Source organism: Propithecus coquereli, unplaced genomic scaffold (genome assembly GCF_000956105.1).
Source record: "Propithecus coquereli isolate 6110/MARCELLA unplaced genomic scaffold, Pcoq_1.0 Scaffold296, whole genome shotgun sequence".
NCBI classification, from domain to species: Eukaryota; Metazoa; Chordata; class Mammalia; order Primates; family Indriidae; genus Propithecus; species Propithecus coquereli.
The window spans coordinates 510,396-524,214 of record NW_012148574.1 but is presented as its reverse complement, the minus strand read 5'-3'; the positions used below and the strand labels follow the sequence as shown (position 1 = coordinate 524,214).

Here is a 13,819-nt window from a genome sequence, read left to right as displayed (position 1 = left end):
TCACCAAAATGGAAAAAGCAGAGACCTCTGTTTTATAACTGGGTGAGAGGCCAATGCAGATAAATAATATATGTTATAAAGAATATAAAAATTGATTATCTAGAGAAGAATATGAAAATCTCAGTGTGTGAAGAGAGTATGATAAATTCATGTGCTTTCACTCTGTACAAGCAATAATTCAATGTACATGGTTAAGTGGCTAAGTCTTAGTATATAAGAACTGATGAAAATAAAATCAATTTAAATATGATACAAAAGATAGTAGAAAAGTAAACAGAAAAAGACTAAATATTTCATCTAAAAGATTAAAACTGTCCCAGAAGATAAAGAGACAAAATGCAACCACATGGCACAAGGAAGCTGGTGTAGCTACACTAACATGAAACACAGAATTATGGCAAGAGATGTTGCTACAGATACAAAGAAACATTTCATAATTATAAGGGAATACATATATATTCTTTATCATATATGTGTACGTGTATAAACTAATCCTAAAGTTCTGAGTACCTAGTGATACAACTTCAAAATATTTAAGGCCAAAATTAACAGAATTTAAAAAAATAGACAAATCCAGAATCAGAGAAACTTGATAGAATCAGTATTAAAAAAAAATCGGTAAGAATAAAGACAATCTGGAAGAAAACAGCACACAGACTTGATGTTGTAACTGACATACAGGAACAAAGATGATGCGCCAAACACCGCCTGTATTACATTGCTTTCTAGTGTGTCCCAAACATCGCCCAAATCCACCATTTGCTGGGTATAAAGAAAGCCTATGCCAATTTCAAGGGATTCAAACAATTCAAATTAGGCTGCGTAAACACGGTAAATCTAAGCTAGATATCGATTTCTATTACTATTTCAAAAGTTAACAAAAAGATAAGTAGAAAAATCCCAAACTGCCTGGAAATTAAATACTACATTTCTAAATAATCCATGGTTAAAAAAATAAATAAATCACTTCTGTGTTTCAAAAAAGGCTACAACTAAAATTAAAACTCACAGATAGCCTTTCATTCTCTGGAGTATGAAATGGAAAATGATCCCCAAATCATTCTACTGGTTGCCAAAAAGGATTGAGAAAAAATACAATGAATCATCAACTTCTTCTCGCCAGAGAAGAGAAAACGCGAGCAGCCACTGACGCTAAGCGTCGAGCAGTTCACAGCAGTGTCGTCTCATTTAGACCACACGTGCCTTCCCTGTGACAGGCATCGCTGTCTCCACTGCAGACAGTGGAAACTGAGGCCCAGGAGTTAAAATGAAGTTTCCAGAGTCACGTAGGGAACGATAAAGCTTCCATTAGAGCCCACCCTGCCCTGAAGGCCACGACCACAGAAACACAAGCGCAGAGCCAGCAGGGACTAAGTTCAAGGATAAGGAATCTGGAGCCCAGAGAGGTACAACCACACCTTCCTTATGAAGCGGCACAGGAGGGACTTGAGGTGGCCTCCAGGGTTGTGGCGTTTGTGTAAATGACATCACCTATACGACGGCACGTACACACCAGTGTAGAGATTCCCAGGGAATAGCACAACCAGAGAAAGACCTCTTTCTGCAGAACAGCTTTCAAATAAAAATAAAATACCTCACTTTAATATATAAATTTCCAAATATTTTGTCAACTAAAATCTAAATTACCTCAACCAAATCACACTATTTACAGTCTTTTTCTGTTGCGGTTGTAAATGTTTTCCTTTTAACAATGTCTGATACACATGCTCTAGCCAAATCAGGACTGCAGCGCTTTTCTGGGGCTGGGGTACTTAGGGTAGTTTTCAACTCAGCCTTTCAGTAAAAGAACTACATGATATCCTTCACTGAATTCTGGGCTACAAAATTCTCATCCTGCTTACGTTGCTTACACCAGAAAATGCAGCTACAACAGGCCTGCGCTCTTCCGCCCTTAGGGTTTTCTGCCACTGTAGGACATTTTAAGCCACCTCCCATCAGAGTCCCTCACCTGTGGTGTCAGAAACTACCAGCACCAACACGTAACGAGAGCAACACTCTGACTCAAATATCACACTGAAATGCATCACACAGGATTCAGAACTACAAGGTTAAAAAGAAGTCAGTCCAAAAAAATTTATTCTTTTAAAGTTTCCTCTTAATGAGCTAAATTTAATCTTGCCAAAATATGACTGAGGAGCAATCCTGCCACGCCTAGGCAAGAATACAGTCAGCACCCCTTTCGTGTCACGCGGGTTTCCTTTGTGAAAATAGTTAGGAATGCTATGACTGACGTAGAAAAATGTTTCCAGCAGAATTATAAAAATATTAAAGAGGAAACTAGGACTATGGTTTTAAATAGGACTATAATGTGAGCCTCACACACATACAAGGGGACTAGGATGATTTTTCTAAATTTTTTTGGTCACTAATGAGATCTCAAAACATATCACCCAGTAACGTCCAGCATCGCCAGGGCAGTAAGACCGTGAGCAAAGCAAGCTGCCCTTACCGCGCACAGCAACCAAATGAAGCCACTCCATGGTCTGCAGTTAGCTTTCCTCCCCCCGTTCCTTGGCATGTGTTTCTTTCGAAGGTTAGAGGTACTTTATTTTAGGGAAGCAGTCCATTTTTAACAACTAATTGGTACACGGAAGGGGAAGATAATATCCATATATCAATCTTGTGCCTGGAAGGCAGGCAGAGCATGACCACCTTGGAGAGGAGACGTGGCTGACAACCCACCACGAATTCAGTTGCTGATGCTTGGCCGTTTCTAGAAGTGCCTCCCTCACAGGCAGCGTTTCTAGCATCTGTATTGTCATGTATTCATATTTATGAAGAACCCACAGGTACTGAAGGCCAGAGCTATTTCAACTGGACTTCATCTGTTTTTGTGAACTAAAGCTGATAAACTGTCTGGTTCAAAACCTTTACAGTGACAACCTCACCAAAATGGAAAAAGCAGAGACCTCTGTTTTCATTTGTTTTCCAAAAATAGCCCCAAATACAGCAGAGAGATTACTAAATCAGACATACACTCATTATTTAAATAAGTCAATCACGTGAACATAAAGTGAGAAATCCGAAAGAACACATCAGCAAAAAAACAATAATAACCTTACATCTATACATTGTCAAATGTATTAAGAATATGAGTCTAACTTAAATTACTCATCAAGTTCTATTTCCTCTAGTGTAGGTATTATATGAGAGCAAATAGTGCTTAAATGTTTTGAAAATGGAGTCTTGCATTTCTGGCGTGATTTCCCATGACTTTCAAACACTATTATCACGACCCCCGCCATCCCGACCAGTGCCAACAGCCCCCTTTGTGTTGCACATGATAGGCATGAAACGTTCTGGGCTAACAGCTTCACAGCCATTATCTTTTTTAATTCTCACAATGACCCTATTAAGTGAGTACTACCGCACAGATAGTACATATGAGAAATCGGAGGCTTGGTGAGGTCAGCCTGCCTGAGGTTGTATGGCCAATAAGGGGAGAAGTAGAGTTTAAAAGCAGCTCTAACTGGTCCCAAAGCATCTGCTTAAAGCATACCCAGTATCAACTGGCATTATTCAAATGCAGTATTGCTTGGCCTAAATCTTGGAACAGTTCTCAAAATTTATTTCAGGGCAAGCACTTCCTCAAATAGGTCCCCACACCCATAACCCATCACGTTGCTGTTCTGCATAGGCAAGAATTCAACACTAAGGAATACTGGCTAATTAAACAAAACGGGGGGTTAGAGAGGAGCAGGCCTGCTTTACCCTGCGGTTGTTGCTGCATCTCTGATACCTGCCAGAGCACCTGACTTGTAGTCCAAGCGGCTGGAGTCATCACCAGCACTTCCCTAAAACCGGGTGACAGGTTCCTCCTCAATTCTGGGAAATGAGCAGTACTGTGTTACCACCCAAGTCACCTGACTCACTCTCCTCGGTCACGGGCCACATTCTTTCCAGGTATTCACTAGAAAAATGATAGTGCAAGGGGATAGGGCATAACATTTTAAATCACAAACATTTTTTGGAAAAAAAATTAAAATTTTACCAATTAGTCAAAATACGAAGCTCAAACAGCTACTCTCATTTTAGTTCAACTATGTTTTAAATATTTGTTATTATTAACTTTGCTGTCCTAGGATGATTACTTCATCAGATTTGCTTTTTTGATAAAATACAGTTGAAAAAGCCTGTTTTCATAGTTAAGTGGGGTAAGACTGGAATGCACTTTTTTATAGGTCTTGAGGCAGATATCATCATGTACTCTGCTCCAATAAAATAAATCATGGTAATGTACAAATAGCATTTATAATGGCTGCGATCAAGTAAATGAAATCCTGTTAAAAACAACAAGCATTTTAATAGTCTCAGTCCCTTACCAGCATGCAAATAAGCGAGGTCAGGGTTTTCGATATCAGGATGCTGTTCTTTCAAATGGTTTCGGAATTCCACAGGGACATTGGTCCCATAGTCACACTTGGGGCAGTTGTACATCTTGACTCCTTCATGTTTGCCCGTGTGTAAAATGTGTTTGCGGATATTTTCAGCACAGTTTGACCTACCAAGTAAGAAAGAAAAGTAAATCGAATTAAGGTCAAATCAATAACATTACACCACAAACAATGACATTAGCTAACCCTTACATAGCTCTTTCTACATGTTAGGTACTGTTCTAAGTGCTGCACTCATATAATAATTAACTTATATATTAACCTTATCAGACTGGTAGTTTTTATAACCTAGCATCAATTTCTAAGTTGGTCTTTTACCTTAGCAATTCATTTCCATGTAGAACTGGAAATATAAAACCCCAAGTTCTATTATTTTAATATCAAATTATTCTGGTACCACTTGAGGGCAGTGAAGAATTTGCTTATCCCCAAGAAAACACCTACTACCACTGAGGAATGGTACAGAGAAAAATGCGTCACCTCCACTGAATTTAGAGCATTCAGGAGACAAAGATGGTTTTGCTTTTAAGTTCTGTCAAGTGAGGTGCCTCTAAGTAAGGCTCGAAAACAGTTTGCATATGCAAGTGTAGCTGCAAACAGTGCCCGGCCCTAGCTCCAACGTTTGGGCAACACGTTAGTGCCGGTGAGTTTTCTGTGATCGAGTCGGCCTTTAAGAGTGAAGGACTGAAGAATACGATTGAGGCCCACGTGTTACATCGCCCCTGAAAACAGGAGTAGGCGCCTTTCCCACGGTTTTCCTGCAGAATTAGACACGTGAGGCCAGAAATAATCAGAAATCTGGGAAGGGGATGATGTTCTTTGCGGCAGACTATTCTGCTCATTCTGTCCGTCCTGTCAGTCCCCCTGCATCAGAGACCGCACACCCAGACCCCCCAGAATGCACACGCAGCTGCTTTTGTTTTGTCTTTGTCATTTTTAGAATAGCAGTGAAAAGAGCTCTATACGAATTCAAGCAGGTGGTGAGGGGTTATCTAGAAAGAAACAAACAAAAAAATCAGGCTGAAATTAAATGCCAGAAGAAAACAGAGCAATATATGTATCAGCATTTCCCGAAGGTATTGCTGAAGATCATAATCCTGCAAGATGTTCTTTGAAGAGAGATTTCTATGACCAAATAAGGCTGGAAATGGTAGTTAGTGAACACATCTCACAGTGCACTTCAGAATATTAAAGGCTCTAAGAAGAAACTTCACGTAGGTCCTCATTGCCTGAACGCTTCTAATTGGAATCGCTTATGTGCATAATATTCAATGACATTATAATGTTTATTTTTCAGGGAATACACCCTGGGAAATATTGGTCAAGCAAGTGAAAATGGTTATAAGCAACGATTTCATACTAGCTGTGTTATCACTCACATGTAAGGGCAGCAAAAGATGTTAGAAATTCAAAGACGCAGTAAATACGGTGTCTATTTATTCCCTTGTGACAAGGGGAGCATGGAGAAGTGTACTCTAAATAAGGCAGAGTTAATGAAAATGGCACTTGGAACAGTATTCCATGGACGGAGGGGACAGGGTGCCCCTCGTGGGGTACTTGCCTCAGGAATGGCACCCTGCGGTACGGGAACAGTCCTGTAACCGCACCCAAGGTAGCCCTCCAGATAAGCGGCCACCACCTCCCGCTCCGGGCAGGGTCTGTCACCACACACACATGCCCACCTCATTAAATCTGACAAATTCAATCCCTTATGCCCAGGAAAAAAAGACTAGAAAGAGATACCTCAAAATATTAATGCAGCTATGCTGCAATGCCTATGCTCTTTATTTTCTAAATATACTTTAATGATTTATATGTTAATGAATAAATTTTTAAAAACTTAAATGAACACTATCACCTTTAACAATAATAATAATAAGAAGAAGACGAAGATGAAGAAGAAGAAGAAGAAGAAGAACTGAGATAACAGAGATTTTCCCAGCTATTTTCAGCTTGCTTTGGGCAAAGGCTCTGTCAACTGGGTGTTAATTTCTCTTAGACTAAGTATATGTAAGGTAGTTAGTGAATATATGCATGCATAGCTTACTTCTTTCATGTCACTTCTGAATTACCAAATTTGCTTTTAATATAAATTTCCTATTGTTAATTAACAACTACTGTACGATGAAAAAAAAAAAAGGAGTAAGCACCTACCTAACATGGGCCATGGGCCACTACTGGCCTGGTGACTTCAAAGGCACCTCTGAGGTCCTGAGCGCCAAAGTACTTTTACTGAAGAGCAGGTAAGTATCACAGCAAGACGCTCACTTACAGACGTTACACAGCTAGTAAGTGGTTAAGGAAAAATCTGAGTCTAGGTTTTCTGTCTTCAAGGCCTATTTTGAGTACTCCACAGTTGGCCCTCCTTATAGTATTTACATATCAAAGATACTGGTACATTCTAAGGAAAGGGCAGGACGGGAGAGTCTCTTAGATGTAAAACTATCCTCTGGACCACGCTGACAGAAGTAACACAGGAAAACATCTGAAGGTGAACAACACAATGTCCACTTTGGTCATAGTTAAAAGGGAGAGAATCACTTCTTGAATTCCTCGAACTAGTTGGGTAACTGTTCCAAATTATTCCTTAATTCTGCAGATGTCCAATTTGTTTTCAATGGCATTACAGACACCCCTTAAATTCACCATTGTTTACAGACACTGGGGAGAGAAAACAAAAAGCTACTACTGTACTTAATTAGTACTGTTTATCAGGAACATGGGTTCTTTGGTACCACCAATATCGTTTCCTTATGGAAAGTGCTAGGCATGAAGGATCATCAAACACAACCACCAATCACGTGAAGAAATTAAAATTGCCGAAATAAACACATTTCAATGTATGATGCATATTTTCATGGGCTACAATGTAAGCAATGAATCCTAACATTCAGGGAAGGAAGGAAGAGATGACTTTAAAAACCGATTGTTTTGTTTTCAGGAGGATGTATCTAGGACAAAAATAAGCCAATCTCTCTTAGTAACTAAATCGCATGTAGAACCTGAAAATTATGGGACTCACTGAAATAGGCAAGGTGTATATAGGGGCAGAGGAAGGGGAGAGAGGATTCAAAAAGGCAAGAGGCTTCTTTTTTATTTCAAGCTATAAAATAGAACAAGAAGGAAGTGATGTGGGACTTGAGATTTTAAAAGACATTAAGGACCATTCCGTACATATATACTTTACATACAGAGATATGTGCATATATTTTTATACGATACATACATGCTGTTTTATGCTTTATTGTAATACATGTGTACACATACATTTGTAATGTGTGTTTTAAATACACACATATAAGAAACATAAATACACGTAGACGTGAAGGGAAGAGGAAGCGAACGCATACAGGAGTGATGCGGATCTAAAGCCGCCCGTGGTGACGGCTGCACAGCTCTGAGAACACACCACAAACCAGAGACGCTGCGATTTCAATGACTGAACTTTAAGACATATAAATTATCTCTCAATTAAAAAAAACCTCATATGCTTCTGTCACTCGCCTGCCACCGGAACCCCAGAGGACACATGTTCAGATGGCAAAGTTACCAAGATGGAGAAGAGGTTCTCAACTTCCACTGGCCTTTCCCTGAGTGAGAAACACATTCTCATGAAGTTGTGCACATTTCAGAGTTGTGCCTGATGTGTGGCTAGAGTTACTTGTCAGAATACACGCTCCTCGTCTCTTTCCTCAAACCAGTGCTGTATGGAACCTGACCAGCACATGTGCGTGCACACACCTGCATACGCACACGGAACCCCACCAGCACACGTGCACACACCTGCATACACACACGGAACCCCACCACACACGCGTGCACACACCTGCATATGCACACGGAACCCCACCACACACATGTGTGCACACACCTGCGTATGCACACAGAACCCCACCAGCACACATGCGTGCACACACCTGCATACACACATGGAACTCCACCATACACATACATGCACACACCTGCATATGCACACAGAACCCCACCAGCACACGTGCGTGCACACACCTGCATACGCACACGGAACCCCACCACACACGTGTGCACATACCTGCATATGCATGTGGAACCCCACCAGCACACATGTATGCACACACCTGCATATGCACACAGAACCCCACCAGCACACATGCGTGCACACACCTGCATATGCACATGGAACCCCACCACACACATGCATGCACACACCTGCATACGCACACAGAACCCCACCAGCACAAGTGCGTGCACACACCTGCATACACACATGGAACCCCACCACACACATGTGTGCACATACCTGCATATGCATGTGGAACCCCACCAGCACACGTGTGCACACACCTGCATATACACACGGAACCCCACCAGCACACATGCATGCACACACCTGCATACGCACATGGAACCCCACCAGCACACACGTGTGCACACACCTGCATATGCATATGGAACCCCACCACACATGCATGCACGCACCTGCAAATGCACACGGAACCCCACCAGCACACGTGTGCACACCCCTGCATATGCATGCACACACCACTCTGCTTTGAGTCCTCCCCTCCAGACTACCACAGAGCAAGTCTCTTGGGGGATGGAGAGAAGTAACTAAGGACGCTCAGCCCACTCCTGAACCTGGACGGCTCTCCCAGCCTGGCACGGCTCCTCTGGAAATAACCCCAGACCTAGTTTTATCTCTGACTTTCCCTCCTCTGCCACCCAGGATCTCTGACCACAAGGCAGGGGGCTTACTCCTGTCACCAGCTACACGTAACCTGGTGTTTCCCTATGGGGGAGGTAAGACATTTTTCTGTTAAATTTATGAGAAAAATTCTCAGAAAAATGCAGAGGGTTATATACGTACACTTTAAATAGAGGAAAGCTAGAAGAACTTATGACAGTTTTCTGTTTGAAATGAACTCGGAAGAGAGATGCTGGTGCACACATCCTTCAGTAAAGGAGGAAGTGAAAAGGCAGTGTCCGGGCAGTTTCCCTGCGGACTCATGACGGGCTGTGTCCTCCAACCCTGCTTCCTGACCAAGTCAGATCTGCCCCATCCCCGTCTTCCTCTTCCTCCTATTCCTGCCACAGACAACAGTGGTGCAGAAGAAACACCCTCGCCTGTGAAGTCGGGTGGCCTGGATTCCACTTCCGGCCCGCGGATCTCAGCCCAGCAGAACAGCTGTGATCTAGGGAAAGTACTTCAGTGCCCGGAGGTCTCCTTTCCTTAACTATAAAATAAGGATAACACTATCAAACTACCAAGATACCAAATGTAAACTATATATTATCTTCTTCCTTAGAGGAGGCAAATGCACATGAACATAAAATTTCACATAGGAATTCAGAGAGCTGTTAAAAGCTATTCATGGGCTCCAGATTCCAACCCCTCCCTCTCAGTTGGAAAAGCTGGGGTGAAGGGGTGACAGGGAAGGTGTGGCGCACGCTGCCTGGGTGCTGGCACCCGACAGAGAGGCAACATCCACACAGAGCAAAGCCATTCAATTTGCAGCTCTCATCAAAATGCAGGACTCCGCTGGTCCTTTCTAACCTCCACTCCACTACTGCAGCCCCAGGTGACGGAAACCACCCCGCGGCCATCAGCTGAGGACAAAGCCCTCCGCACGCTGGCAGGGCTGGAGGGGAGCGAGCCGGCGCAGCGCCTCACTGTCCGCACTGGGCCGAGGGAGTCTCGCAGGACTTGCCGGGAAGCTGCGCGTGCTGTTTTGCGGGAAAGGCATTCTAAGTTAAGAGCACATTTCAAAGTAAATTTTGGAATACAACATGTTGAAAAGCTTGAGGCAGCTTCAGCCCAGGGAACAGAGCGAGAACCTGTCTCAAAAAGTAAAAAATAAAGTATATAGTGACGAATTAGCAAAAGGACCCAAGATGGGACTTATTTAATCTCAGGCTTCTTAAAAAAAATATGTAATAAAGGAAATTTCTTATTCTGTTCAAGGGCAATGTATGTTAAAATAATAAATAGAATAGAACCCCGTAAAAGCATTATCTTAGTCAGTACTACACTAACTCACTATTAACACAAAAAGCCTCTTACGGAACTTAAAAGGATGCTTTAAAAAAATTCTGTTTTTTTCTTTTTGATGTTTACTTTGATTATCAAAAACAAAAACAAACAAACAAATAAAAACACCCCTCCACTACAGCTGGTGAGCAGCGAGCACTCATGAAGCTAAACATCAGAGACTGCAATAATGCGCACAGCAAAAGGCACCTCCTACCGGTCCCCACTCTCCCCGGCTCACCAGAGGCACAATTCACAACTTCTCATTAATCTTTCAGGAGAATTAGAAACTACTTTTTCTAAGTCACCAATATGCTGTGTATTCTTTCCTTCCCACTCCTCCTGGATAAGTCTGGAAGCACCCACATCTCAGCATCTTGCCGTCCCATGGAACAGCAGGGCCTGGGACGTCGCCCTATCAGTGGCATCGTGATCCTATCTCACCCTCCCTTCTACTCACACACCCCACCTTCTTGTCTCCTTTTTTATAGCTGTATAGTACTTAGCAGTGTGGCTACAGCATATTTTACTTAACTGATTCCTCACTGAAAGGCATTTAGGATGTTGCCAATCATTTGCTCATGTAAACAAGGTCGCAATGAACAATCTGTAGCATGCTTTCCGTTTCTCGGGATGCCAAGAGAATCTCATGATGCCAAGTGGAATTGCTTCAAATGTCAATGGGCAGATGCTTTTGTAATTTTGATAAATTCTGCCAAATTGCCCTCCAGAGGAGCTGTAGCAACTCACACTTCCACCACCACGTTTGAGAGCCTATTTCTGCACCTTCTTGCCAATGTAGGCTGTTAGCAAACTTTTGAATTTTTACCAATGTGGTGGGTAAAAAATGGTATCTTAGTGCAGTTTTAATTTTTAAGTCAGAATTTGCATTTCTCTTGTAAGGAATGAGTTTAATTATCTTTTATATATTGAAAGCCATGCGTATTTTCTGTGCACTGTTCAGTTATATTTTTGTTGGTTTTTTCCCTACTGAGTTGTTAATCACTCTATTATGGATTAAGGAGATTGGCTTTTTGTCTATGATAGCAGTTACAATTTTTTTTTTGTTAGTTTCATTTTTTCTTTTGACTTTGCTTACAGAATCTTACGAAAAGTAAATGTTTTTTATTTTGCTCACCTTTTGTTCTATGGCTTCTGTACTTGGAGGTTATAAAAGAATTGTTCCAAATTTGGTTCTAGTATTTGTATAGTTGCATATGGTACATTAAATGTTAGATTTGTCTCAAAATTAACCTACAATTTGTAAAGTGTGGATTCAGACTGCTACCCAGTTATCTCAGTAACATTTTTTAAAGTCCATCTTTCCCCTACTGACTTGAAATGCCACCTTTATCAGTATTTAATTATTTGAAACTAATTCCGGGCTTTTATTTTATTCTGCTGGTCTGTCTATTCACCTGAAAATCCGTCACAGCTAAACATGCTGCAGGAGGTTTATGTACGGCTGGTAGAGCTCATCGTTCTGAATTGCTCTTTTCCTCCCAGATCGCCACTGCCCACCCGGAGCCATTGTGTGCTTAGTCATAGGAGTGTGGCTGTAGCTGGTGTGGCAAACACCTTGAGTTCACTGTATTTCTAGAGAGAAATGGGCCAAAAACAAATTAATATCATTAAGTCACAACCAGGTCATTTCTATGTACTTATTAATATGTGCTAGTAATATTATCTTACTGATAAAGAAACCAGATGGCAGCAAGAATGGCACAAATGTCATAAGTACCTAGAAGAAATCCTGGCACACAGAGATCCTAAATAAATATTAATTCCCATTTCCCCAAAGAAAGCGGCACGCCTGCCTCACCAACCCCATTTTTTTTTTTTTTTTTGTAAATTTAACAATGGTCTCGATACACTGGGGACAATCTGGCATGTTATGACACTCGGCATGAGAATGATTCTCCAGGCAACTCCGCCTGCAGAGCTTTGTCGGATCAGAGGCCCCATCGTTTTCCATTTCATTCATCTCCCTGCTTTGTTACTTTACTTTTTCCACGCTTCTCTAAAAAGAAAGAATTTCCATTTCCTAGGTGATTTTTGGAAAAGACGACTTAACAGCATCTAGTGATCTTTCAGTATCCCAAAATGCATATTTCTATGTATCATGCACTGCTCTCGATAGGACTGAAGAAGTCTCACAAAGATTCATAAAAACAACAACGGTAGTTTACCTGGAAGTGGGGCTAAAAGAACTAAAAGCAGAATTGAGTAAGGTGGCCAAGTGTTTATTTTATGGCTATGTGCACTTAAGCTCCCTTTCATCATACACAAGGAAACATTGCTTTCACAAAAGCAACACAAAACACATGAATTAAATGAGATGTGAAAAAATAATGGATAAAGGAGAGTTTCTAAACAGAGACATACACCACATATCTGCAAGGTTAGAGTTAATGTTAAAGACATCAGTTCCTTCTAGAACAATCCATAAAGTTAACATAATTACAATTAAAATTCTAATAAGATTGTTTTGAAAACTTTGAGTGACAGGTAATTGGTTTATAAAATAAGTGGGCAACATTTCAAAATTATTACAGTGAAAGTTGTTAACAACCACCAATAAGGGATAGGCTGTATTATGAAATGCTATGTGGCAGTAAAATAATTTTATACAAATACTTGTCTTTATACACGTATACATACATAAATATATACATCACATCCCATATTGGCAGAGAAAAACGTCCACCACAGATCAAGCGAGAAAAGCTAGATGCAAAACATGTACTAAAAGCAACTGGATGTGTGTCATACACACCCACCCATAGCAAATCAATGATCTTATACAGATATGTGTGTACAGTAATCATGCAAGCACATACATGCACACATATTACAAACTTACATGGCTGTGTAACAAGGCTTATGAGGATCAAACTAATTAACGATGACTTTGCCAAGGGGACTGGAGCTGGGCATAGTGATCCTGGGGCATTTAGGAAGACCTGCAGCACTTCAATTGTGTCATAGGACAGCACATCCAAGTATTAATCGTAATTAAAATACAGAAAAAAAACTACAAATACAGTCAAAGCCAAGAATAAAAATGTTTTTCAAAGTGAAGCATTGCACTTTTGAAAATTATTATACTTAACAAAACTACAATCATTAAATTGGGAAATTGGGTGGTAATTACAACGATAGTGGCAATCAATTTCAGGGGGTAAAATATGGCTTAGTCAATGCATGGCATTACAATAGTGGCATAAATTCTTCTTTGATAAATTCAAGAGGCTTCACAATAAATTCCAGATAGATATAGCATAATTGCTTAAAAAAGGATTACAAAAGTAACTAAAAGAGATTTAAGTGAATCTAGGTCACATATACTTAAATAGAGTATGAATCTAAATATAATATGACTCTGAATATAAAATTA

General features: G+C 40.9%; 1 protein-coding gene across 1 annotated transcript in view; it reads right to left on the bottom strand.

The window, feature by feature from the left end:
• ZNF407 (zinc finger protein 407) overlaps positions 1-13,819 on the bottom strand; it is a 506,579-nt gene that overhangs the window by 147,319 nt on the left and 345,441 nt on the right. Inside the window, exon 10 of the mRNA XM_012648891.1 lies at positions 4,344-4,522. Coding sequence (XP_012504345.1) covers positions 4,344-4,522 — 179 coding nt within the window. The remainder of the gene's footprint in view (positions 1-4,343; positions 4,523-13,819) is intronic.